The sequence below is a fragment of the Podarcis vaucheri genome (assembly GCF_965113315.1).
Source record: "Podarcis vaucheri genome assembly, chromosome: 2".
Classification (NCBI taxonomy): Eukaryota; Metazoa; Chordata; class Lepidosauria; order Squamata; family Lacertidae; genus Podarcis; species Podarcis vaucheri.
The window spans coordinates 106,767,103-106,794,138 of record NC_138760.1 but is presented as its reverse complement, the minus strand read 5'-3'; the positions used below and the strand labels follow the sequence as shown (position 1 = coordinate 106,794,138).

The window sequence follows — 27,036 nt, the reverse complement described above, 5'->3', positions numbered from 1 at the left end:
TTGTACTGCCAATTAAAACCCCAGTTAGTGGATTGGTGGGTAAAGAATCTCAATCTCTCACTCGCTACCCCCCCTTCAGCTTGCCATCTCCACCTCCCTTTGTATCTCCGTCTCTCTTTGGCCACTGAAAATGTAGGTCAGATTGCATCACCATAAAATGGAACAGTCAGAAAGGTGTTTGAAAAATGCTGACATCCTTAGCCTGGGGTGCATGCCGCTGTCTTTTGTTTACATTGAGAATAGCGATGTGCGTTGTACCTGTAAATGAACAAATCTCCTCTTTAAGGTTAGTAGTGTGGCACATAAATTATTAGTCAGATTTTCCTTTTCTGTCTTTGGATAGTAAATTAAAACTGTACAGATAAACTTGCAGTCATTTACAGTAGTGAAACATTAGGGAACTCTTTTGAACATCCTGTTTATGGTAGCCATAACTGTTGAAAAATGAGCTTTCTGGCACATGGAGGTTTAACAATAGCTTTGGCATTTTTTAATATCCATGTGCTCCTTCCCTCAGATGCAGAATAATGTGTTTTACATTTTGGTTAATTTATGTTTTTGTCAGTAGTTTGTAAATAATCTTGCGCATTTTATGGGGAAAGCATTAGAATGTGTTCTTACTGACTAACTTACCCATCTTTTCTGTGAAATCTTTCAAAATTATTAATTATAATAATTTTCGACCAGAAGGAAATCAAGATTAACAGAAAATATATCATAACAATTCAAACTTTTATACTTCTTTCTTTGCATACAAAGTTGGGCATAATATGAAGAGAGATCTTTACATATAATATATCCTCACTGTATATTAATATAATTTATCTAACTAAGCCTTCAGTTATTTGAAAATGAGTAAATGATGGAAGTATTTTAGTGAGAGAACGTTACTACATCAGCATACACATTTTTGCCGCTTCGGTGTTTAAATAAAAACAGCTACCTGAGTTACATAAAAAGCAGAATTACTTTGTGTGAATACATCTTATTATCTCATTAACAATTCTGCCTACTTTTGAAGATTATCCAGAAGTTAAAAGGAAAATTACTGCAGATGGAGTTGAATCTGCTATTGACAATAGCCTGTGATTGACTGTTGGGGCAGAAATAAGAACTTTGAATGTCTTGTGTGCTGTAATTACGCAGAGAAAGAAACATCAAATAGAGAAGTCAAACACTAGTGCGAATGCTTTGAACATACTTTATTGCGAAAGAGTTGGTTCTACAGGTTGTTCATTAAGAGGACATTTAGATAGTTGCATTAAAGATACTGAAAGTCAGCAGTTGACAGTCAAATGTTGTGCCTTATGAATTAAAGATTTCGGTATTGTTTATATTTTGGGCTACTTCTGGGAGTTTGCTGACATTCTGTCAGCATAAATTACAGCATTCCTAGAAAGTATGCTTTCATACATACATCTACAGTAAAGTTCTCCACAAAGAAAAAGAATTGCTTAACAGGGCAATCCTAACCAGGTCTACTCAGAAGTAAGTCCTATTGAGTTCAATGGGATTGCTTCCCAAGCAATTGAGGTTTGGATAGCAGCTGAAGTTTGTAGCAATCTGGGCATGATTTTTCTTTTCTTGTAATCTCAGGACTAAGAGAGCTTTCCCCTTTGTCTGTTAGCTTTACCTTAGATTTTCTTAGTTTAGTTCTTACAAAAAATTCTTTAAATCTAAACCATTTGCATTTAAGACTTCATTCTATTATTCAAATGCAGAAACTACAGTAATGAGAGTTTAGCTTCAAGCAATTCTATTCAAATAAACTTGAGACAATATTAATAGTAGTATTAAGTGGCCTGCATAGAAGAGAATGATCAGGGTAATTTCAATTAAATGTTTTTCGCTTCTGCAAGATAAGATGGCAAAATCTTATTACTGTAATAGTGATTGTTACCATGTGTTTCATTGCAGATTTAATCAAATATAAGAAAGAGGAAACTTCCACAGTCCAGGCAGATGATGATCAATTGATATCCCAACCCTGAATTTTACCAGACTTTTAAGGTACTGTGACCTACTAACCTATATATATATAAGTATGTTCCTCAACTATTATGTCTGGGTACTACAGATGCAAGAGATACTGAGACACAAAGGGCAGCAAGAATTTGAAAAAGGCAGACACAAAAGTTGTTAGGAATGCCACAGTAATATTAAGAGCTGCTAGGTGTTAAATAATTGTTTTTGTGACAGAGGGGTTTTATGATTGTACATAATACTGTATTTTTTGCTCTATAAGACTCACTTTTTCCCTCCTAAAAAGTAAGGGGAAATGTGTGTGCGTCTTATGGAGCGAATGCAGGCTGCGCAGCTATCACAGAAGCCAGAACAGCAAGAGGGATCGCTGCTTTCGCTGCACAGCGATCCCTCTTGCTGTTCTGGCTTCTGAGATTCAGAATATTTTTTTCCTTGTTTTCCTCCTCCAAAAACTAGGTGCGTCTTGTGGTCTGGTGCGTCTTATAGAGCGAAAAATACGGTATGTTGTGACCAGTGACACCAACTTCACCCACTCTGTTGTGCTAATAATAATAATAATAATAATAATTTATTATTTTCCCCAGCCACTCTGGGCGGCTTCCAAAAGAATATTAAAATACTATGATACATCAAACATTAAAAGCTTCCCTAAACAGGGCTGCCTTCAGATGTCTTCTAAAAGTCTGGTAGTTGTTGTTCTCTCTGACATCTGGTGGGAGGGCGTTCCACAGGGAGGGCGCCACTACCGAGAAGGCCCTCTGCCTGGTTCCCTGTAACTTGGCTACTCGCAGTGAGGGAATCGCCAGAAGGCCCTCGGTGCTGGACCTCAGTGTCCGGGTAGAACGATGGAGGTGGAGACGCTCCTTCAGGTATACTGGACCGAGGCCGTTTAGGGCTTTAAAGGTCAGCACCAACACTTTGAATTGTGCTACAAGTCTCAAAAGCGATAGAGTTGGTGTAGGGGGAAAACTTGTTCTCCCCTTTCTAGTTTTTTAAGGGGTGCGATACATATATACTGTTCAAAGAAAAACAAAGAACAGGATTTTGTAAATTGTGGGAGAAAAACTGTGCTAGCAAATAACATTTAAACAAAGGTTCCCCAAGTTACAGTGAAGATAGACTGATTTCAGTCTTGATTGGTCTACAGCTTTTTGTTTTGTTTTGTTTTTTTAAAAAAGAATGCTAGGACCTCTGTGCTTCACCAACATCATCATCATCATCATTATTATTATTATTTTAGATTAGCAAAGCAAGAGTATATACTGTACTTGATCTTTTAACAGTCCCGTAAATCAGATCAAGACTTCCTTCTCTAGCATGTTTTGCAAGATCTCCAGCAAACCTGCAACCAGCCAGCATTCTGTGAAAGTGATCCAGTGGTCCACTGGTATACCATGGTCAGCCTTCTAACCACCCTTGTGCATATAGGAACAAAAGGATCACATTTCTGTTATATCGTATTTGGGTTCTCACAGAAGCACTGGGCATGTTCAGCTGGTGTTTTCAGAATTTTTATGTACGCATGTGTGTTTAAAGAAATAAGAACAGCACCATAACCCTTTGGTTGCAAGTAATACAGATGTAACTCTGTTTCTGGGATCCTAACATTTGCTTTACAATTTTATGTTGCTGGTTAAATGCATTACTTCCCCCAGCTAACACCTCCATAGCAATTGAGGTTTCTCTGTAACACAGGGGAACAACTTATGTTTGTCATAGCTTCTCCCTCCTTTTTTTCTTTAAGTAGTGAATGGCTTCTCCACCTTCTCCCTCATTATGTTTCTAATATAGAAAGCTTGCTTATAGAAGGTCAGGTTGTTTGCCCACCTATCCCAGGATTGTTTGTTCTCACTGCTTGTGACTGTCAAGGATCCCAGGGAGAGGTTGTTCATATCACTTGACCCTCGAGACACCAGGAACTGAAACTGTGACATCCTGTAAGAAAAACTGAGCTGTAACTTATCTCCTAAATTTGCAGGATCACCGCTAGTGTGAGTTAAGCCTAAGAGGGAAACCATTGCCATCACTTATTAGAAATGATTGGCTAGACAAGCACTTACCACAAGTTACATCTCCAAAATAAAATAAAACACAGTACTGTATACCACAATGAGCTCTATATGTTGTTCATCTGAACGACAAATATCTATTTATTTTGAAAATTATACCTTGCCTTTCAGTTAAATGATTCTCAATGTGACTTACAATAGTGTAATTATACAGTACAACACACACACCACACAGAGATACTGTACAAATATACCAGCAGCCCTGACTGAAGAATGGGCCCACAATATGCTTCCTAAGCAAAACTGACAGTTGGACAGAGTGTCCTTTCTGGTAGGAAGTGGGGAAATAAGTTCCCTGCAGCTGATCATTCTTTGGCTTGTGATTGCACCTAGGTTGGACTTCTCTCTGCTATGATGTTGTTAGTGGGAGCTGGGATATGGCCCATAGTTCTGTTGGGTGCATGGGACTGGAGTATGAGCCCCTTAATTTCTGCAGCCCATGGATGTAAATTTGTTCGTATTTTTAAACAACTTCCTATAAGTGATTATGTTCTTCTTTTATGCATCGTATGTCTTGTATTTTCATTTTACAAGTGGGACAGTGACACTAAAAGACAATGACCGAAGATGTGCAGAGATTTGTACCTGGATCATGTACTACACATTGACCACTGGGAGTTATATTACATAAATTTAAACAAAATCAGCACTTTGTTTAATTAGCAAGGGAGGGAATATGTCTTTCCGCAGGTGATAGAGTATGTTTCCTCCACTAAAGGGTAACATTGGAGAACATAATATCTTATTGTAATACGAAGCTTTCCTTGTGACAATATCACATTACAGTTCCTTTTAAAAAAATTCTTTTAGTTTTCTAGAATATTTTCAGTTCTGTTGGTTTATATATTATTGCCTTTGCTTGATAGTTGTATAAAATGGAATTCAACACTTCTAATACTGGAGTCTTGATGTATAGAGCTAAGCCTATTTTAGTTGTGTTAATTTTGTTGTGATAACCAGCTTTATGTGCTTTTAAAAATAGACTGTTCTACCAAAAGCCTAAAGGGGTTGCTTTATGTAGCTGAAAGAAGCAGAACACATTTAAATGACAAAGATAATATTACAGAATGCTAGTCACAGTACAACCTACCCCCACCCCTTTACAATATGTATTTTCATGAAGCTCAGCTAAAAAACTACTTTGGAATTGTTGGATGAGGAGCAGTTTGATAAGATGAGCATATAAGATTTATGTGCTCCTTTAAAAGTAGGAGCATATAAATACCAGCCTCAGTTGAACGTTCCATGTTTTCTGTGTGGAGATACATGTACAAAGTTTTGTAGAGAAATTGTACGACGTGGCAATATAATCATGTTCACTTAATGACTCTGTTCAACAATAACAAGAAACCAGTTTCTAACTATAGAAACAGGTTTCTAACTATATAAATGAGCCTTCCCAAGGCACAGGCTCCCACACTCCTGTCCCCCTTTCTTACTCCTTTTCCATCATGCACCAAAGGAAGATATCAAAAGCTTTTACTTCTGCTTTTAAACTAACCATAGTTGCCTGTGACATTTAAACTAAGCGAACTGTGTTTTGTTTAAACTATAGCTAGTGAGTACAAGCCAGAAACCAATTGTGTCTTACAAAATTTATAGCTGTGGGGGGAAATGTAATGGCATTGTTGAAATCTCATTCATTATAGAATATTAATATATCTAGTACCAGGCTTTTGTGGGGGATTTTTGGTCTGACTCACCTCAGCTTTAAATGCAGCTGCCAGCCTCTTTACACTGGCTGCTTGATGAAGGGGTTAGTATTTTAGATTAAGAGTCGCTAACTTGTAATTCTTCAGATGTTGTTGGACATCCACCTCACATTATGCCTGACCAGTGGCCATGCAGGCTATCCAGCAGAATCTGGAGAGCCAAAGGGTTAGGCTTTCTTGTTTTATATTATCTAGGTGCTAAACTATTCAGTTGCTATCATTTAAGCAGCTTCTGCTCTGCTCTGCTCTGCATGAGATTTGAAATTCCAAATGAAATCCCAGACCCACAGGTTCCCCAGCACTGATTCATAAGATAGAAATAAAATACCAGTAATGAAACAGGATGGCCATCATATAGCTATTGTAAAAAGGTCCAGTCGCGGGCGACTCTGGGGTTGCGGTGCTCATCTCGCTCTATAGGCCAAGGGAGCCGGCGTTTGTCCACAGACAGTTTCCGTGTCATGTGGCAGCATGACTAAGCTGCTTCTGGGGAACCAGAGCAGCACATGGAAACACCGTTTACCTTCCTGCCAGAGTGGTACCTATTTATCTACTTGCACTTTGATGTGCTTTCAAACTGCTAGGTTGGCAGGAGTAGGGACCGAGCAATGGGAGCTTACCCCATCGCGGGGATTTGAACCATCAACCTTCTGATCGGCAAGCCCTAGGCTCTGTAGTTTAACCCACAGCACCACCTGCGTCCCTATAGCTATTGTAGCTTGTAGTAATTGTAAGAATTTTAACTTTCACCCTTAAAGAAGGAAAAGAATTATGGGTATTATATTTAGGAGAGTTTGGGCAGTGTTGGTATTTAGAATGAGTTTTTCCAAGCTCTGTTTTGGCAGGTATATCACTTCTGTTTCAGTCTTGTAGATAAGAGCAGATTCTTTAGAAAGAGTGACTCACCAAAGGCTACCCACTGAACTCGTTATTCTTGTTCTTGTTTTAGATTTGTAATAAACTTCATTCCAGAAAATTAGGGCAGATAACAGTATGTTAAAATCTTATGGCAAAGCCAACCAGATAAAACAAAATTGACAACTTAATACTAAAACTTCATCTATATATCAGCTTAATTCCTACCACTCAGGCCTAGTTCAAATAAAATATTTTATTGGAAGAGATGATTTAATTGGCTCCAGTATATTTTTGGAGGAAGGGGATTTTGCAGATGAGGGCAGCCTTGCTTCCAAATGCATTGCATAGAAAGTATTTTAAGATAATGATTGGCCTTTATAATGAGCTTGTCACTTTAACGCCAATACAACTTTGTACCTACAATTCATTATAAAGTGGGGCAGAGCTTCCTATATGTATCCTGCTTTCTAGCTTAATAATTTAAAATCCCCAAAACTATTTTCAGTAGTTTTTTTTAGGCAGGTAAAATGTTTTAAATAGCAATCCTAACCAGTGATGCGGGCCATAAAATTTTCTCCCACAGAATTTCCCCCTGCAGATTTTTTTATTTTATTTCATAGGTTTATTAGTAGCAATTAATGGATGATAACTACAAATAAAATATTAGAGAGGTTTGATGGTTTCAAAGTTGTAATTAATGTTTTTCAATTGATTATCCTAACAAGTATGTGAGTCAGCTTTTTTGGATCACGAAATGTATTAGTGTATTAACAGATTTCAGTGTCTTTGGTTTTTCCGTCCTTGAAATTTAACCTACATGCATGAAGTACAAGCAGTGGTCTTCACTTTTGCTTTTACAGTATTCCCATTAAAAATCTACATAACATTTAAATCACATTAGGTGTGCTTCAGTTTTATACTTCCAGTATTTTGGGTCAAATACTTGTGGTGAACTGGGACAAAAAATTAACATGGCTCACTTTTATACCTTGGTTTGCTAAATACAGGTAAAATAAACTTGCCAAATTAGATCACTCTCTAGGGTATCCAAAACTTTTCTGATGCAAATTTGAATCACTAATCCTAACCCCCTGATAGTTGCTGCTAGAACAGGTGGGATATAGTAACAGCTGCAGAAACCATAGCAGATGGCATGCCAGTTGCTGGTGTAGGGCCCTAAAACAGGGTGCCTGGGGGCAGGACACCCCGTGCCCGGGATCCATTGGATCCTAAGCAACTCAATTCCTCTTCAAGGGACCTGGTATGGATCCCTTAACTGTGCCACCTTGGAGTTGGTGCAGCAAAATAAACAAAAAACCACTGTCTTCTGCTCTGGCCACCACAAGTGGACAGAGCTTCAAATGCAGTGCCCAATTTCCTAATCTGCTCCAATCCCACTGTTCCTGGCCAGGGAGCTAGGATTTCACTTTTTATTTTGGATGCTTTTATTTTATTCTGGAAGTTAAATTTTGGATTTTTATCCCACACTGTCCCAAATCCTCAGGTGGATCATAATATTTTAACAAAATCCAAGTAACCTGACTTCTTAAGATTCTTCTTTAGAGCTCTCTGTCTGCTGTGATAGATAGAACTTCACAGGCTCCCTGGCTATTTCCCCACCTGTGGCAGCTTTAGTAGATTATTGCCTTAAAAATATAACACAGTGGTAGTACTGATAGCCCCACCAAAAAAATTAAGTATCCCTTTCTCCCCAGTGTTAGCTTAAATGTACCCCTTATATGCCAATTTAGATGAGATCAAACAAATCTTTATGGAAGATACTCAGGCCCTCAAGTAAGAAAGAGTTCTATAGTAGCAGAATTACTTACCAAGGATGTTTAAGAGATTGTTGTGGGACATGGGGAAGGAAATAGTTTTTTTAAAAATTTTCTATTTATTTAAACATTTGTCCCAACCTTTTAGTTATGAGTTCAATGGAGTTCCTAGGTTGTCTTGAATGTAGGTACTGCACTGGAATATAGGTACTGCACTGATACTGCAGGTATGCTCACATACCTGCCTAGATTTAGAAATAGAACTACATCAGCTACTTTTACACATCATTCTCTTGGCTTAACATGTTGTGAAAGGTGAATTTAATCGTTATATGATTTCATACCACAAGGAGATGGTGGAAATATAGTACCAACTTTGGAATGCTTGTGAAATACATCCCCAAATACTCATTTGAATCTTGAATTTTCACGCATAGTCATGTAGAATGCATTTCTGTAGTCCTACACTTAGTTTAAGAGATACATTTGTGTGAACATTTCTGCTCCCCAAATACTTTTGTACAGTAGCTCGTATCAGGTTTTGTTAACCGGGAGCCGTATCCCACAATAGGAAGCCAATATTTGTACTCGTGTACTTTGCACTATTGTCATGACAGTAAGCAAAGAGTAGTTTGTAAATGAGTCATGAAAACCAGTGAACTGAAAGCTCTAGGCCTTCCTGTTGATCCTTCTTCCTGGAGCTTCTCTCAGATTTTTCTTTGAAACAGAAACTTGGACTCCTGACAGACATATTTGATTCAAGAAGTTGGTGTGCTTCCTTCCGTTGGGTTTCTAATTTAATCACCTTCATTTTAGGGAAGCTTCTCAACAAAACAAAAAGGAATTGATAGCATGTGTATAGCCAGATATCACTATAATGGGGATGAAGAACCTGTGGCCCTCCAAATGTTGTTGGACCTTGGCTCCCATCAGCCTCAGTCTTCATGGCTAGTGATGAAATATGACAAAAGCTGTAGCCCAACAACATTTGGAGGGGTCACAGTTTCTTCACACCTGCTCTGTAAGCTTAAAGGATATTGGGAAGGCCTGGTGGTGCTGTGGGTTAAACCACAGAGCCTAGGACTTGCCGATCAGAAAGTCGGCGGTTTGAATCCCTGCGACGGGGTGAGCTCCTGTTGTTCAGTCCCAGCTCCTGCCCACCTAGCAGTCCTAAAGCACGTCAAAGTGCAAGTAGATAAATAGGTACCACTCTGGCAGGAAGGTAAACGGTGTTTCCGTGCGCTGCTCTGGTTTGCTAGACATGCTGGCCACATGACCCGGAAGCTGTACACCGGCTCCCTCGGCCATTAAAGCGAGATGAGCGCCGCAACCCCAGAGTCAGTCACGACTGGACCTAATGATCAGGGGTCCCTTTACCTTTTATACAGTGGTACCTCGGGTTACATACGCTTCAGGTTACAGACTCCGCTAACCCAGAATTATTACCTCGGGTTAAGAACTTTGCTTCAGAATGAGAACAGAAATCATGCTCCGGCGGCACGGTGGCAGCAGGAGGCCCCATTAGCTAAAGTGGTGCTTCAGGTTAAGAACAGTTTCAGGTTACGAACAACCTCTGGAACGAATTAAGTACTTAACCCGAGGTACCACTGTACTGTTTTATGCTTTTGGTTCTCCTTCCCTTCTCCTCAGGCAGGCCTGTTTCCATGCATTGCTTTTTCTTCAAGTTGCTGAATGTTGCACACCCCCTCCCTGACCGGTTCTTTGCTTCCCTACGCAGGCATGTCAAATTCCATATCTGACAAGAGGGTTTCTCAGGTGCTGTCTGTGTATTTATAATCTTTATTTTTCTACCATTTGTTTTAGTACTCCCCCAAACTATATCAGAGAACTAACTTTTTAAAATAAAATTTGATTGATTTAAGAGAGAACCATTCTCTCTTTCATTAACTTCTTTTTCTTGCACTATATAACATGTGAAATTGGCTCCCCACTTGCAACCCCACAAAAAGAAAAAGAAAAATCAGTTTCTGAACTGACTTTATTATTCCTAGTTTGACTTGACAGTCCGCAATCTTGTCCATTGAAGTGATGAATTGATCTTTCTGCTGCCACTCTTCTCTTTCTACTGGAATACTGATGGCATGTTGAAAGAATGTTTCAGTAGTAGAATAGTATATCACCAGCCAACCTTAAAGTAAAGGTAAAGGTACCCCTGCCCACCAGCCAACCTTAGGTGACATCTTAACATGCAAAATAGCTGCCAGAAGTGGACAACAAAATTAAGCATGCTCTCTCTCTCTCTCTCTCTCTCTCTCTCACACACACACACACACACACACACACAAACACACGCACCCACCCACACCCCAGCTTTACTAGTAATGAAGTTACGTGAGCCATAGAGCAATAACTGAGAAGTATTGCGGCGGGCAGGGGTATCAGTTCAGAATCAGCATCTTTAGGCCCCTTTCCTTATATATTTCATTTGCAGAGTCAAATAATAGTGATTAAATGGGCCTCAAGTGGACTCTGAAAATAGTATTATTCCACTGGACTTTTATTTTTACCTAGGGCCTCAACTGATTCACAGTGCAATCCTGCAAATGCCTACTAAGAAGTAAGCCTTTCTGAGTTCAATAGGATTTACTTCTAGATAAATGGGTGTAGGATTGCAGCCCTACTCTCCTAATTCTATTGCTGTTTGTTTTTATTGTACCTCTTCCTTGAGTTAGCATGCGCCTAGAAAACCAGGATACAAATTTTCTCTTTTTAAAAAACAAAGAAAGCTGTTGATTTTTGGTATGATGCAGCACAAGCTAGTTTCATTTCATGTTGTAGTAGCTAATGCAATCATTATGTTACACTTGCCACATCTGTCTATTTTGATGTTTGCTTTCTTTTCTCTTGTGCTTACGCCTCGTTTTCACAACAAAGAATGGTGTTATGACAGAACGGGGCTTGAAAATTCTACTTAAGCATTAATTGACCAAAAAAACCCACACAAAAAACAACCCAACAACTTCGTTTAGCATGAGCCCAAGTATGGAAGTACCGGTACTATGACTTCCTTATTCTACCAAAAATGCCGAGTTACATTTCTATCAGCATTACATGTACAAGTTGTTAGTTTCTCAAATCTGATTTTCACAGAGCACTTATATGAGCAGTAATTGCTCAGCTGGATTTCCACAGGCATTTTCAGGAGGACAAGCCCTTTCTAATGACTTTGATTAGTTGTGATAAAGAAGAGCAGATAGCTATGCTCTAACAATTAAGTCTTGAGGCGTCATTTCCTCATGAAGGAGCCTGTGACTGATTGGCAGATTCTGAAAGTCTGTCCTGCTATACCTTGACACAGCAAATAACCCTCATCTGGAAGTTCAAAAATATGTGAGTGCTTGTCATTCTTTACAGGTGAAATATGTTTATTACAGCCATAGTTCTGAAAGTAGGAGGTGTAGTAGCTGTCCTGAGCCCTCCCATCCTCTTGATTGATTGCATTTTATCTAAAATTTATAGCCTACTCAGGGACTCAAAATGGTCTACTTACACTTTTACAGTTCACATTAAGAAACAAATGAGATTCTGGAAGGACTTGCTTTCTACCTAAGGATCCAAAATGATGGCTGCCCTTGGTATTCTGATTTCCACTGATTCTCTCACATGTCTTCTGGATTTGAGTGAGGGCTTGGATTGGTTTTTCCCCAGGGTTTGTAAACACTTTGAAGCAGTGATGTGGTTGCTTGCTGTTTCTTAGTGTTGCAAAAGCCTGGTGAAAAGTGGAACAAAACTTCTGGTTTTCCAATCTCTGATAAAGCAAAAGACATCGCCTCCGCCCCCCCCAGCCCCCCGCAAGTTCTCTGCCTTTGGAGAAGTGAAGGGTTCTCTCATCTTGTACTGGACATTCGGGGCAAAGGTTGCCAGAAATAGGCTGGCCAATTGCATTTGTGCAATTCCTATGTACAAGTATCTGAGAACGTTACTTGCCTTCAACTCAGTATAATATTTTATTCAATTTTGACAAGAAATGAAAGTCTGTGTGGTCCAAAGGTGTGCAGAGTGTTGTTGTTGTTGTTGTTGTTGTTCATTTATTACCTGCCCTTCTCCTTGAGGTCTCAAGGTGGGTTACAGCACAGCAATTTAAAATACAAAATTAAAAGCAATTTAAAACAACTCACAGTCACAAAAATAAGGCAGGAACATAAAATATACATCGCAAGTGTCAAAGGCTAGGGGGGAAAGGTGGTCTTTAATAGCTACTTAGGCACACTAGGCTTTTAAATACTGTCTGATTCCCTTTCTAAGTTACGTCTATCACCTTTTCATTCTTGCTACAGGTGAGGTAAGCTATTCTGCAAAATATTAGAGTTGTAAGAGGAAAGTACCTCTTAGTGAGACTGAGAGGCAAACTGCCCTGTTCATGACCATGTAATTGTCCCTAGTTTCTCTCCAAATGATGTTTTACATAATTTGTGCAACAGGCAACTGTGAACTCAGAGTGGGATATATACAACTGTGCTCTGCTGCAGCAGTGTCCCATTAGCAGAACTCCACTCATGGTTAATCTGGATCCAACCTAGTATTTTATTTGGGGGTGGAGCTGTAGAAAAATACAGTTTATTTAGTATGTTATGCACATTTTCTTATTTATGACCAAAAGCAGACCAAATCCAAGGGATGTGTATAACAACCAGTATTCACCTAAGCAACAAGATGAACATCAGCATTGGGGAATATGTTCCTTACTTGCATAGAAAATGTTTTCATAATATGTTGTTGTTTCTTAAATTTGTATACGCCCTTCATCTAAAGGTCCCAGGGCAGTTCACAACAGAAAAATACAAAATAATGATACAAAATACATAATAAAACAAAAAGAAACCAATAACCAGCTTCCCACAAACACATTTTTAAAAGCCATAGACAGTTAATCAGCCAAACACCTTGTTGAAGAGAAACATTTTCGCCCAGCACCCGAAGGTGTATAATGAAGGTGCCAGGCAAGTTTCCCTGGGGAGAGCATTTCACAAATGGGAACCTACCATAGAAAAGGCCCATCCTTGTGTTCCCATCCCCTGGGCTTCTAGTGGGGGAGGGACACAAAGAAGGATCTCAGATGATAATTGCAGAGTCCAGGTTGGTTCATAATGGGGAGAGACGTTAAGTGGGCTCTTTCATTTCCTGCCTCCCAACACTCAGCATTCAGTGCTCATTGGATTGTTTTTGCGGTTCCCCCTCCTTGCTCAATATTTGTACTTTTAGCAAACCTTCAAGTTGTTACAGGCCTATAATGATAACCTCTCACTTGTTTGTGGATGCCACTATTTTGCCTACATAAGTGTCAGTACACTTGCTTAACATTGAAAATTGCACTTTCTCCATCATTCTCTTAACCACCCCATCTGCCCTGGTTCTCTTGACTGCATTAGCTGATCTGCTGTACAGTCAAACCTCGGCTCTCGAACGGTTCCGTTTTCAAATGATTTGGTTCCCAAACAACGAAAACCTGGAAGTAAATGCCTCCAGTTTTCAAACATTTTTCGGAAGCCGAACACCTGACGCAGCTTACACTTGAGTGCAGGAAGTTCCTGCAGCCAATTGGAAGCTGCAATTTGGTTGTTGGATATTTCAAAAGCTGAACGGGCTTCCGGAATGGATTATGTGCGACAACCGAGGTTTGACTGTACTGTCAAAATGGTGCTAGACAGCCTTTGTCCAGTGGCTGAGTGTTAATAGGGACCTGGAACACTTTAGAACGGGAGGAGGGGGGCTAACCTGTGGCCATCGAGAGGTTATGCTGAACTACTGTTCCCATCAGCTTCAGCAAACATAGCCAATGGTCAGGGTTGATGAGAGTTGTAGATCAGCATAACATCCAGAGAGCCACAGGTTAACCACCACTGCTTTAGAATTTGCTTGGGGACCTTGAAATTCAGTGTTTGTTGAACTTGAGACACCTCATCATCCCATACATTAGCAACGTACACTGACTGAACAGATACTGTATGTATGCGATTACTGGGCTTCCAGCAACTTAATTAAATCGTAAGCTAGCAAAAAAGTTGTAACTTAAACCCAAACATTTAAAAGCTTATGAGCCTATGGTATTAATGAAAATACTGTATACTTAGAATGGTGTATGGTTCTTCTTCGACAGCAGTTTTTTTTTTTACAGGTGGTGATCAAAGGCTCTGTAGGTGCCTCATCTGTTTCATTACATATTCTTTATACTTTGTAGTCATCGCTGCTTGAAATAGCCTCCGCACAGTGATTATTCCACACGGTGACTACTCCACACAGCAACTTCAATGTGTGGAGCATTTTTGCTATTGCTCCATTCAGTTGATGCTCCTGTGTAACATGTGGCTGTGGCATGGACATTCTCCATGCTATTGAGCCATCTATTTGGCAAACTGTCATAGTGTTCATACTTCATAAAACTTTAGTGTAGATTCAGGTACATTTATCCTCATGATAACTAATAACTATATAGTCAATTACTGTATTGCTATATTATTCTTGAAAATAGAAAAATCTACATGACGGTTACTCTTTGAGATAATCTAGCATTATTTACCAGATAAACTTTGTTTCATATAATTAATAGTCAATGATTCTTCAGTAAGCACAGTATTCTGCCAACTGTCTCTTAAGACCATTTGGGGTGTGTAATAAGAAAAGCCTATCAGATGCCAGTAGAAAAATTGGCAATGAATATCTTTCCTGTCTTGCCAAGGAGACATTCTCCCGCTCCCAAGTGTAAATAAAACACTACTGGTACAAAGAGCTGACATACAGCCTTTCATATCTTTTTTGCAGAAGATAATATAGAAAAAATAATTTGTATTTTTGTGCCAGTAAGGTGCATTCCTCTGTATTTTTTGTTTGACAGTAAGCCCCATTGAACACAGAGTTTACGAGTTTTCCAGTAAATACAGGATTTGGCTGTATGAGTTGTATCAAGCTACTCAGAGTAGACTCATTGAAATTAATACATCTTAATGAGTCGTCATCAATTTCAACATATCTACTCTGAGTAGGCCCTAGTTGGAAACAGCCCTCTGCCCCACTGAATTACTTCTGAGGAAACCTGTGTAAGATCAATCTCCATGGCTATGTACTTACATGGACGTAAATTCTATAGAAATCAGAAATCAATTTCACTTTCACAAATACACAGTAGAAGTGTATATTGATAATTACAAAGGGTATATAATGCTTATGACAATATATTATCACAGAGTTTGTTCGTGATTTGGGTGTATAAGGCATGAATATGGTTTTGAAATGCAGAGCATGTTGAATAAGCAGCGCATATTGCTTGGTGTGAGCAATCTTGTTACTAAGAAGAGCATTTCAGCACCTGCATTTTACATATGAATATCTTATTGGTTCATGATGTGTGGTTTTTAGCACTCTCAGGATAGACCTAATTTTTTACAAAAATGCCTATTATTTTCTAAAATGTAAGTGGGACCTGCAGTTAGATGTTGCAATATATCCTGACCCACATCAAATGCTTCTGTTCAGTACTTCAGACAGCAAACCTCTAGGAGGTGATAAGCTTTTAAGCCAATTCCCTCTCACCCCCCAAGAGAACACTCTTCTTGAACTGAACTCACCAAGCTATAGCTCTTGGAGACCACTAGATCTACATTAGGAGTTGGATTATTTTTAGTATATACTTTTTCACCTCTGCGTGGCTAGGGAGTCCCCTAATAATTTAGAAATCACTAACTTATTTGTGGGTGGCCCAGCTTTATTTTCCAATAGGTGCTCAGTCTGCTGAGTATACTCTCAGTATCTATGTATTTATTGATTACATTTTTGAATGACTGAGTACATACTGTATTTATGTGCCTTGAGTTCTTTTATACCAAAGTGTTTTGTGATCCGCCGAAGTATGCTAAAATAAAATATTCTAAGGAAATTTGTGCAGATGCTGCAAAAAATCAATATACATTCCCAAAGCTGTGTAATGATAACCTCCTATAAAGAAGACGGTTGCTTGTAAAACCATTATTGTCCTCACTGGAAGAAGTAAAACCTCTTGAATACTTGACGTAAGGATTAATATCACTAGATTTCACTTTGAAATCGAGAACAGTACAAAATTGCGAAGTTGCAAGCACAGTTCCTCTGAGGACAATGAAAGGGTTAAGCAGGGGTCTGAATAATATTTCTTCCTGATCATCTTTTAAAGCGGTTAACCTTTTATTTTAAGAGAGAGATTCCCCCCCCCTTTTTTTTTTTTGCTGGCGCTTCTTTTCTTTAACTCCCTAGCATTGGAGGAGGTGGGTGGGGTGTAAGGGCGAGGAGGGGGGGGGAATTGGCAATCTCGGTCTTCATTCATGCTTTTGACAGATAATAAAGCCCCGCTCTGGGAGTGCGCGGCGCCTCTTTCGACGAGGAAGTCGCCGTGCGCCGCATCCCATTGGTGCTCTGGAACGGAGCGATTTAAATATTAAATGAGACCTTTTAAGGCAAGATCGGCGGATGACATTTGCGAGAGGAAGGTGTCCGCGGCAGCGCTGGGGGCGGGAGATGAGTTACATAGATGGGGTTAGTTTCCTGCTTGTTTCCTACTCAGCCTCCGTCCCTGTGCTTGACGTTGAAAACTTTTAAGGTGGGAGGGAGGCCAGAGGGAGGCGTCTGGCGTTAAGGTAGCCTTGAGAGGGGACGGGCTCCCGGGAGCGCCTAAAAAGAAGAGTGCGGGGTTGAGCAGTGTGTGTCATGAGAGGAGATTTGGTGGGTTACGCGGTTGTGGAAACGAGACTCAGTCGGGCGGTGCGGGGACGGCGAGTAGGGGGCGAGCTGCCTCCCGGGCTTCCTTGCTGTGCGGGAAAGGGCCCCTGTGCCTTTAAGAGCCTGTCTCTGCTTAAGGGGGAAGCGGCAGGGCGGGGGCCCGACTGGGATAATATGCGCGGAGCTTTGCGAGACTCCTAAAATTAACCGACTTCCTTTCGCTGAAGTTTCTGGAGTTCGCGGGGCCGCGCGCGGTCCAGCTCTAGGCCGCTTCCATGGCGCCCTCGGAACCGGCGCCCCGCGGGTCTCGCATTGGGCTGCTGGAAGGAAGCGCCTCGCGATCCCGGCTGTCGCCTCGGGATCCCCGATGACGGCGATCGTGCTGGTCGTCGCCTTTTCCATAATAGCTGCAGCGGGGGGAAAAAGAAAAGCCCACTGGTTCGCTTCCCCGGGCCGATGATTATGAACCTGCAGCGGCGGGTTAATGGGAAACTGGAAACAAAGGCGGCGCGAGGCCTCTTGCTGGTGCCGCTTCTGCCCCTGCCAGCCTTGCTCCCGTAGCGGCAGCCCCGGTTCCGCCTGGCGAGAGGGGAATTCTGCGGGAGCTTCCTTAAGCGGCGGCGCCACCTTAAAGAGCCTGATGACTTTTCTCGTTACATTGTAGCAGCGGAAAGAATGTCGGCGCGGGCCGTGGCTGACGTCAGAGGGGAGCAACGCAGAGCGGCGGCGGCGGCCAGCAGGCAGCAGCGGCGGCCCCGGCACGGAGGCGACGGCGGCGGCGGAGGAGGCGGAGGCGAGATCGGCCCCGGCCCCGCCAGCACTGCTGCCGCGAGCACGACCCCAGCCACCAGCGCGGCAATGGCGACGGTCGGGGAGCGCAAGTCCTTGCCCAGCCCGGAGGCGATGCTGGGGCAGCCCTGGAGCCATTGGGTCGATGCTGCTAAACTTCACGGGAACGACGGTGAGAGGTGGATGGGGGAGGGAAGGACAGGAGAGGGGTCCGGCCCGGCAGCCAAGGGGTTAACCCAGCTGGTCGCCTGCGGGGGAGGCGCTCCAGCCTTCCTCTTGTCCCCGGAATCTGTCCCAGGCTCGGAGATAGGTGGGGAGTTGCGGTGATTGGCCAGGAAGAGCCAGGTTTCACCCGGAGCCAACTCCACCCTGCCGCTCTCCGAGGTTTATCTGCATGTGGGTAATCCTTAGTGTGCCTGTGACAGGCTGCTCTCCAATCCTTAGGTATAGGTATGCTTCCTCAACTGAGAGCAGATTTAGGGTATCTTCTGCTTCTCATTTACCTGAGTAACCGAGAGAGCAGCTGCATGCTTCCAGGTATTTTGTCTCTGCTAGGGCCATTCCTATGTTGCAGTTTTTGTTTACAGGTGCTTTGAGCTGGAACACAAAAGCCACATCAAGCAAAAGACTTTAATGTGTTTACCACTCTCTGTTAGGAAGACATTATTCTGAATATTTAAAGTTGTTTAATATAATAACTGTACATGGCTTGCTAATCGATGTGCTTTTTGCTTTTTTACATCTTACAATATGTGCTCACTTGTGTGTTCCTACAAGTCATTCCCATGACTAATAAGGTATTTGGGGGACTGACTTGCATCGTCTGCCTGTGAATAAAAATGGTCACATGGGAAGTGTTTCCAAATAAAAGTATATACAGGTGCATGCAACCCATCTATCTATCAAATGATATGTATGGATCTTTTGAGGTTGTAGTGCATTCAGCTTTTATGTTTAGGGACTTGCTGCAATGGTGACTTATATCTGACGGTGAGAAGTTAAGTACGGCGGTACCTTGGTTTACGAACTTAATCCGTTTCGGAAGTCCGTTCTTAAACCGAGGTTCGCTTTCCCTAATGAGGCCTCCCGCTGCAGGTGCCCTTCCACCGTTCGGCTTCCATTCGTAGACGAAGGTAAAGTTCACTAACCAGAACACTACTTCCGGTTTTGCGGAGTTCGTATACTGAATAGTTTGTAAATAGGGTTGTTCTTAAACTGAGGTGCCACTGTATGTACTATGTTTAAGTAGGTGTCTGTGATTGGAGCTGTTTTTTCTACCTTACTTCTGTTTTGTCTATCTAATGAATTCACCCCTTTCTAGCTACCTTTCTTATGTGAGATGAGGGGAAAGGATGTGTTGTATACTTTTGCAGCAAATATATTTTATAGCTATCCTTGGAACAAATGTTTCGTATTAACATTGGCAAAAACAGTGTCTAGCATGTCATTTCTCCATAGTCACCATTCCACAAGGACTCCTTAAACTGAAGTTCTTATTTTTGTTTGACACATAGGAGCAACCTTGGAAGAAAATTTCAAGGAATATGGGAAAAACCGAGAAGCGATGCGACTCTGTAGAGAAGGTGAGTCTGACGTGAAAAGGTCTTTCCATTCATAGACTGGTCAGTGAAATGGGCAGATGTAGGGTCTTGCAAAGGCCTATGTTTGCAAGCCAAATCTGTATTAAACCTGAAATTAATATTTTGAGGTTCTTGTAAGCTTGATCCAGTGGCTAGTTTTTGTCTAAAGCCATTATCATATTTTCCCTTTATTTATTGGCCGTTTTACTGATGCATATGTGTTGAATTTGATAACATGGTCTCTGTTTCCCATCAGTTTAGCAATGCTTGAATCTCTCACTAAGTCATTAATATCATTTAGGATATTAGGATATCATTTAGGATATACTTAAGTCCAGGGTCACTTCCCCTCTGGTCAGTTTCAGGATTGATTTTTCTAGGGCATGATTGTAGAGGGTATTATTAGAAATTTTACCTCTTCGTTGAGGCCAGTACGTGCATTTACCCAGTTTATGGCCTAGAGTTCACACGTAACACTAAGCCAGTGTAATGTGTCTTAGTATGAACAAGCAGATGTGTGGGCTCCCAGGGAAAAGAGTGTGGCTGCTTTGTTCCCCTTCTAGGCCTGATACTACTGTGCTGCTATCAGCCAAGTTGCAGTTCGGCTTAGTGTTATACCTGAACCTGGGCTTTGGCGTGGGAGCAGATTTAACCATGAGCAGTAAACCATAGAACAAACTTTGGCTGTAGCTCATGTTTTGTCAGGAGCAAAATAAACCATGAGTCTTGGTTCAGTTATAACACAAAGCCAAACTGTAGCTTAACTGTACAGGAGCATGGTACAAACAGGATTGGAGCAGGAGCAAAGTGGCCGCAATATTCTCTCTGAGAACCTGCATGCTTGCTTGTTGTTAAGCTATGGTTTGGCTCCGCATTGAATGCAAATCAGGTCTCCATAAGGGTAACTAATGTCCATCACAACAGTAGTAATATCTCTTTTGCTTGTTCCAGATTTAATTGTCCATCTTGAGATCACACTTAGTACTTTGATCAGGGTTACAGTTGTTAGTACATTTTGAGTACTAAAATATTTTTCGGACGTGTTAAGTAATTCTGTGGTGTGTTATGCTGGAAGGGCAGTTGTGATTAGTTTCAGAAATGTTTTACTTTGCAAGGACCGCTTAGTCAGGAGTGCTAATTTAAAAGAACACTCATTTTTTAAAAATAGAAAATATGTATTTGATCAACAAAGCTAGATTTAACTATCAGAAAACTCATATCTCAGCTAAAAAAAACTTCACAGAATCAAGTTGGAACCTATACAAGGCCACTTAAATGAATCGGGGTGAGGGAGATGTGCAGCAGCAGTACTTGGAGAACTAATTCAGTGTTCAAATCAACAGCACAAAAATTGCTAGTCCATGTGCTATTGGTTCTCCAACCCACAACATACCTATATTGGGGAGAGAGGAGACAGAATAGACTGGAGAACTGTCCATCATCTAGCTCCCAGTGGTCCAGCTAAGGTGGCCTCTCCCTCCTCAAACTGTCTATAAGAATTCTCAAAAACCTTCTTGCCCTGAGGGTACAGTGGTACCTCGGGTTACATACGCTTCAGGTTACAGACTCTGCTAACCCAGAAATAGTACCTCAGAAATAACCCAGAAGTAGTACCTCAGGTTAAGAACTTTGCTTCAGGATGAGAACAGAAATTGTGCTCCGGCGGCACGGCAGTAGCAGGAGGCCCCATTAGCTAAAGTGGTGCATCAGGTTAAGAACAGTTTCAGATTAAGAACGGACCTCCGGAATGAATTAAGTACTTAACCTTGAGGTACCACTGTATATTAATGAATTAAAAAAATAAGTAAATATAGTAATCATTGGGGATATTTGGACAACTTGAAAGAAGCCAAGAACCATCAGTCCTCCATTTTACATAAGCTTTTCTTCTTGCCCTTTGAATCTCTGGTGCTCCTTGGCAAACCTACAAGGAGCAGCCTGGGCTTCCACCGGCCTGATGTCCTCCAGATATTTTAGACTACAACTCCCATCATCCCTAGCAGCACAGCTGAGGCCTCAGAGTTGAGAATATATTAAAACAAGGAAGTTGCCTACTACTGCAGCTGCTCTACAGTGTTAAGTAGTAATTGTGTATGCACAAAACAGTTGTTAATACAAACCCATGTAATTTGCACAGAATCTAACTATTGGTATACTGTGGCTTTGTTGTGTTTTCACAGTGGAGTGACAAAATAGCTTTGGTTGTTCAGGACTGGGAAACCAGATTGCTGCTAAAACTTCTAAACCACGCCTCCCCAAATTTGGCATTATTTCAAAGTTACCATCCAGACACAATTCGTACTTTTAAAAGTGTATATATTGTTCCTGTGTATGTGCTCACATTGTGTCAAGGCACTGGCCTTGATTCTGCAGAACTTGTGTTGGAATGAATTGAGTGTGTGTGTTTTTTTAAAATGCCCCCCCCCCATTTTTTGAAACGATATTCTTATACATTCACATCATTTTCAATTTCTACACTTCTGGGAATACTTAGAGCCCTGAAACTTCCCCAACCCCCACTTCCAGTTTCCAATTTCCCCCTATTTTTGCATCTACCGTATTTTTCGCCCTATAGGACGCACCGTCCCATAAGGCGCACCTAGTTTTTTGGGGGGGAAATAAAGGGGGGAAATTATTATTTTTTTCCCCGGCACAGGGCTGGGGCGGGGGAAGCTCGAGCTTCCCCCGACCCCAGCCCCCAAACAGGCAGCTCTCTGCAAGCCGTGGGAGCGCTCCCGCTGCTTGCGGAGAGGTTCGCGAAGCCTGGTCGCGCTGAGCTCAGCACGTGCAGGCTTCAGCATGCAGACAAGTCTCCGCAAGCAGCGGGAGCCCAGTGCTGGGCTCCCGCTGCTTGCGGAGAGGTGTGTGAACCCTGGAGAGCATGAGGGGTCGGTGTGCACCGACCCCTCTCGCTCTCCAGGCTTCAGCGAAAGCCTGCATTTGCCCCATAGGACGCACACACATTTCCGCTTCATTTTTGGAGGGGGAAAAGTGCGTCCTATAGGGCGAAAAATACGGTAATTACATTTTTCTAATTCATTTTATCTCCTTTTTTTACCTTAAATCATATTGCATTATAAGTGTTATCACAATCCTCCTAACGTTTTTAAGTATCTACAGCCGTCTTTAAGATATTCTATAATTTTATTCCACTCTTGACTAAATTTGTTATCATCTTGGTGCCTGATCTTCACGGTCATCTTTACATTTCGGCATAGTTCATCATCTTGGTTATCCACTCTTCTTTGGTTGGAACTTTCTCTTCCTTCCACTTCTGGGCGAGTAGCATTCTTGCGGCTGTTGTCGAATACATAAATAGTCTTTTTAAATCTTTTGGTTTTTCATCTCCTGTTAGCCCTAGTAAAAAAGGCTTCTGGTTTTTTATGAAAGTTATCTTAAACATTTTCTTCAGGAATGAATTGAGTGTTAACTGTGTGATTAATTTCATTTGGCTTACTTGGGATATAGAAGAGACACATATCCCTGCCCATAAACATACAGAGCCCTGTGGGAAATATATTAATGTTTAGGTTGCCGGGAGCAGCCAGAGCGGGGTGAGCATCCTAGTTATTTTATTCCTGGTTTAGTGTGGAATCTAAGAGTGTGAGTTGTATTCACTGCTTAAGAATTAATTTCTGCTACATTCGCAAGGTGGTCTTAGGAAAGTCCTTGCCTGTCAACCTCAGCTTCATGATTAATAATAATAATAATAATTAATAATAATTTATACCCCGCCCTCCCCAGCCAGAGCCAGGCTCATAGCGGCTAACATCATATGAATAATACAATATGCATAAAAACAAGCAATGAATTGATTAAAATGCATCCCAAAAGTAATTCAAATAAATTAAAATTAAAACTGGACAAATGACAATCCTAAAATTGAAAGTGGTTAATACTCACCAGGACCAACTGTTTCCACTGATATTATAAGGACCTGTGAGCGGGCTGGGAGACCTACTTTGTGCTTATTCTTATACAAAGAGTCAGACTGAACCCTGACCAAAGGTCTGACGGAACAGCTCTGTCTTGCAGACCCTGTGGAAGGATGTCAAATCTCACAGGGCCCTGGTCTCTTGTGAGAGAGCGTTCCAACAGGCCGGGGCCATGGCCGAAAAGGCCCTGGCTCTGGTCGAGGCCAGTCTAATCTCCCTGGGGCCCAGAATATTCAGGGTGTTGTTATTTGCAGACCATAAGGTCCTCCATGGGGCATACCAGGAGAGGCAGTATGATGGCCTAGGTGCAGGGGACTGAACTGCCTTGCTGGGTTGTTGTAAGGATTACCTGAATAATATACATGCAGTACTGCAGTTTACATGCAGTAAACTGTCAGGATCGTAATGTGGCTACATTTGGAATACAGTGGTACCTCAGGTTAAGTACTTAATTCGTTCTGGAGAGCCATTCTTAACCTGAAACTGTTCTTAACCTGAAGCACCACTTTAGCTAATGGGGCCTCCCACTGTGCCACCACTGCACAATTTCTGTTCTCATCCTGAAGCAAAGTTCTTAACCCGAGGTACTATTTCTGGGTTAGCGGAGTCTGTAACCTGAAGCGTCTGTAACCCGAGGTACCACTGTACTGTGCACAGTTATTTTATTGCTTTTCAAAAATAAATAAATGTACAGCTAAAATGTACAAATTTGCTAAAAGGGGGCAACCAAAATTATTAGGGAATGGCGCTTTCTAGGTTAGAAGAAAGTTGAATAATGTGGCAGGGGGAATGATCATAGCTTACATATCATATGAATGTTTTTATCCCCCTCAAAATACTAGAACTATATATCCAATAAAAATGACTAGTGATTTAGGATTGACAAAGGGGGAGAACTACCTCACACAACAATTAATTTGTGGAATTGTCTGTCGCAACATGTGGTGATGACCACTAGCTTAGAAGATTTTAAAAGGGGGATTTGATACATTCATGATTGAGTACATAGTCACATGTGGTGTGTGGGAAGACCGCTCGCTTGAATGAATGGGTCCTTCATTGTGCTCATGTTCATTGGGTATATAATTTTACAGAAGTTTGTACAGTACATATGTCTGAGCTCTGGCCAGGGAACTGTCCCTGATGCTACAGTACATGTAGGAAACTGGGTTTATGAGAAGCTTTAATGCATATAATTGCTTTAACAACAGATTCCACTTCAGACAATTAAATAATTTTCAAAGGAGTTTAAATGTGTCTTTAAAATAGTTTGCCTACTATTAATGATTTTGAATTTATTGTAATTTTTGCTGGCCAAATTTCTCTAGTCTTACTGAGGAAATATTGTGCAGAGCTTTTTGTCATCCTAACTGATGTATCCCATGTCCACTGCGGTCTCCTTACCAGCTGCAGCTAACTTTGTCTAAAGAATGAAAGCAGATTGACTTGTCATGGTGGTTGATTACTATGATTTTCATGGTTTGTTATAATTCATGTCAAAGTTAAATTAGTAGGCCCTGATCTATGCTTCACCTTGTCAGTTTCTAGCATAACTGGACTATACCTTACATTTCTTTGATTATAACTAATTTGGAGACTTGAACTTCTTTATTTTAATTGTGGAGTATTTGTTTACCTTTTTCATGTCCTGTGGTGTTTAGTTTCTCTCTTGTGGTATTGGAATACCCATTGATTATGGCAACCATATATTCTCAAAAGTGCCCAGCCTTTTTTACCTTCTTTGCTTTTTCCTAAATGATTTTCCAGTTTGGTTTTTAAAAAATCATTGAACAGTAAGAGAGAGAGAGAGAGAGAGAGAGAGAGAGAGAGCACTGAACCAACCTGCAAACAAAAAAGTAGTAGACATAACTTTTTTTTTTCTTTAAAAATCCTTTGGCAGTTTGGTGACTTGTGTTTTCTTGTTTTGTCTATTCTTAATATCACCGTATGATTTTTTTTTTTCAGCATCCCTGGTGCCTTAGTAGTTTGAACCAATTCTTAAATACTAGATTTTTTCACCATGCTATGAGCATCTTGAGACTAGATTGTTACAGTTCTGTAATTTATAAAAAACATATTGCAGTTTCCTTTTTATGAGAAACAATATTGGGAAATTAAAATTGGTGCACAGTGAATCATTTTCCTGGCTGGACGTTTAGAGCATCATTGTCCCATAAGAAAGACTGTTTGCTTACCAGTACAGATAAGATATTATTTTATTGGCCAAAACTAGATTGGGTCTCGCCCACTATAATTACAGTGGCCCAATTTGGATGTTCTGGTAAACATAAACATGGATGTTCAGCATAAGATCAAGCTGCAGCTTTACCTGTGGTGCTACTGCAGGGAGGATTTTGGCAGCTTTCACTTTCTGTTTTAACAGATTTATTTGACAGATTTTTCTGAACTGGGGAAAGATGTTTCCTTTCAGTAAAATCATGCTGATGTGGCCCTTGGTGCAGTACAAACAGCTGGTGGGTTTGTAAGTTTTCATTTAAATGATATAACAGATTATATATCTTTCTCTTATATTTTCAGTCTTACCTTCAACATTTTTTTACATTAAAAAGATAAATGTGTAAAAGGTCTTCAGCTGTGTCAATACTACCTTCCTTGAAATCACGTTCTGATTAGAAACAGGATGGTTCCAGCAAGCATGTTTTCCACTTTAGCTAGAAAGTGTTGGCAGTGTATTTTAGTGCTGCTCTAACATGGGGCAGAAGCATTGCAAGGTATTGCGTTCTTTCATTAGAGTTGAGGGTTCTCAGGGGAGATTGCTTAAAATAGCAGCAGCAAGTGAAGAATTAAAGGCAGGGTCTAAACACTCACATGTATTTTCAAAATATATGTATAGTTAAGTGTCAATAAGTGATCCCTGTTTGGCAACACTGCTCACAAAATTGGACCTTGGAACCTCTAGGTCAGAATTCTTTTTTTTCTGCTTTCCTATCATTTTTCAACACAATCAACACATTTGCAGGAGGAAAAGAAGTGGCTTCATAAAGCTCTGATTCCAGAAGATAACATATTGCTTTCATAGTTTTTAAGAGATTGGAACGTGACTTGGAACACTTGGAGTTGCCAGGACACTCTAGCTCACTCTAGCCTGCTGGACAACTTTGCTGTCATGTCAGGAGCTGCTTATCAAAATACTGTTTATCAAATGCAATTTTTGATGATTATGATTATTTAATTAATTGCCTAACAAGTAGCATGAAGAAACCAATTCCCACCCATCCAACATAGAATAAGTCAATCAGCTGTATATTGGCATCTACCAACTGCATGCAGATGGTGAAATTTTCTTCAACGTTTCGGGTTCACATATTAAACTGCTAGTAGTTGTCTACTCTATGAGCATCCAGCAGTCCAAAGGTTATATGTGACCTTTTTAACAGGCATGCCAGTCTGTCACTTTGTTCTGCTTTGCACTTGAAATTCTTAGAAAAGGATCTGATCTAAACACAAAGCGTGGAGCCTCTTACTTAGATTTGCTTGTCACAAATTAACGAGAACAAAGCTAGTCCTTGAACAAGAACGAACGAACAGTGTGTCCAATTGGCAGAGGGGAGCAGGGTAGAGATGGTGACCTGAAGCAGCTGGGATGCTGGAAGAATTCTGCATAGATG

The 27,036-nt window shown here is 40.9% G+C and overlaps 2 protein-coding genes across 3 annotated transcripts in view; both read left to right on the top strand.

Annotated features, from left to right (window-relative positions):
- Positions 1-27,036, top strand: part of LOC309525153 (uncharacterized protein C3orf49) — a 254,711-nt gene that overhangs the window by 38,430 nt on the left and 189,245 nt on the right. The gene's annotated exons all lie outside the window — the stretch shown is intronic.
- Positions 1-27,036, top strand: part of ATXN7 (ataxin 7) — a 90,732-nt gene that overhangs the window by 12,849 nt on the left and 50,847 nt on the right. The window contains exons 2-4 of one of the 2 annotated variants that reach the window (XM_082209440.1): positions 1,918-2,010; positions 17,768-18,064; positions 19,407-19,475. In XM_082209440.1, the coding sequence (XP_082065566.1) occupies positions 17,779-18,064; positions 19,407-19,475 (355 nt within the window). In that variant the 5' untranslated portion in view covers positions 1,918-2,010; positions 17,768-17,778. Of the gene's footprint in view, positions 1-1,917; positions 2,011-16,955; positions 17,107-17,767; positions 18,065-19,406; positions 19,476-27,036 lie in introns of those variants that run through there. The other variant, XM_082209441.1, reaches the window with a different exon arrangement.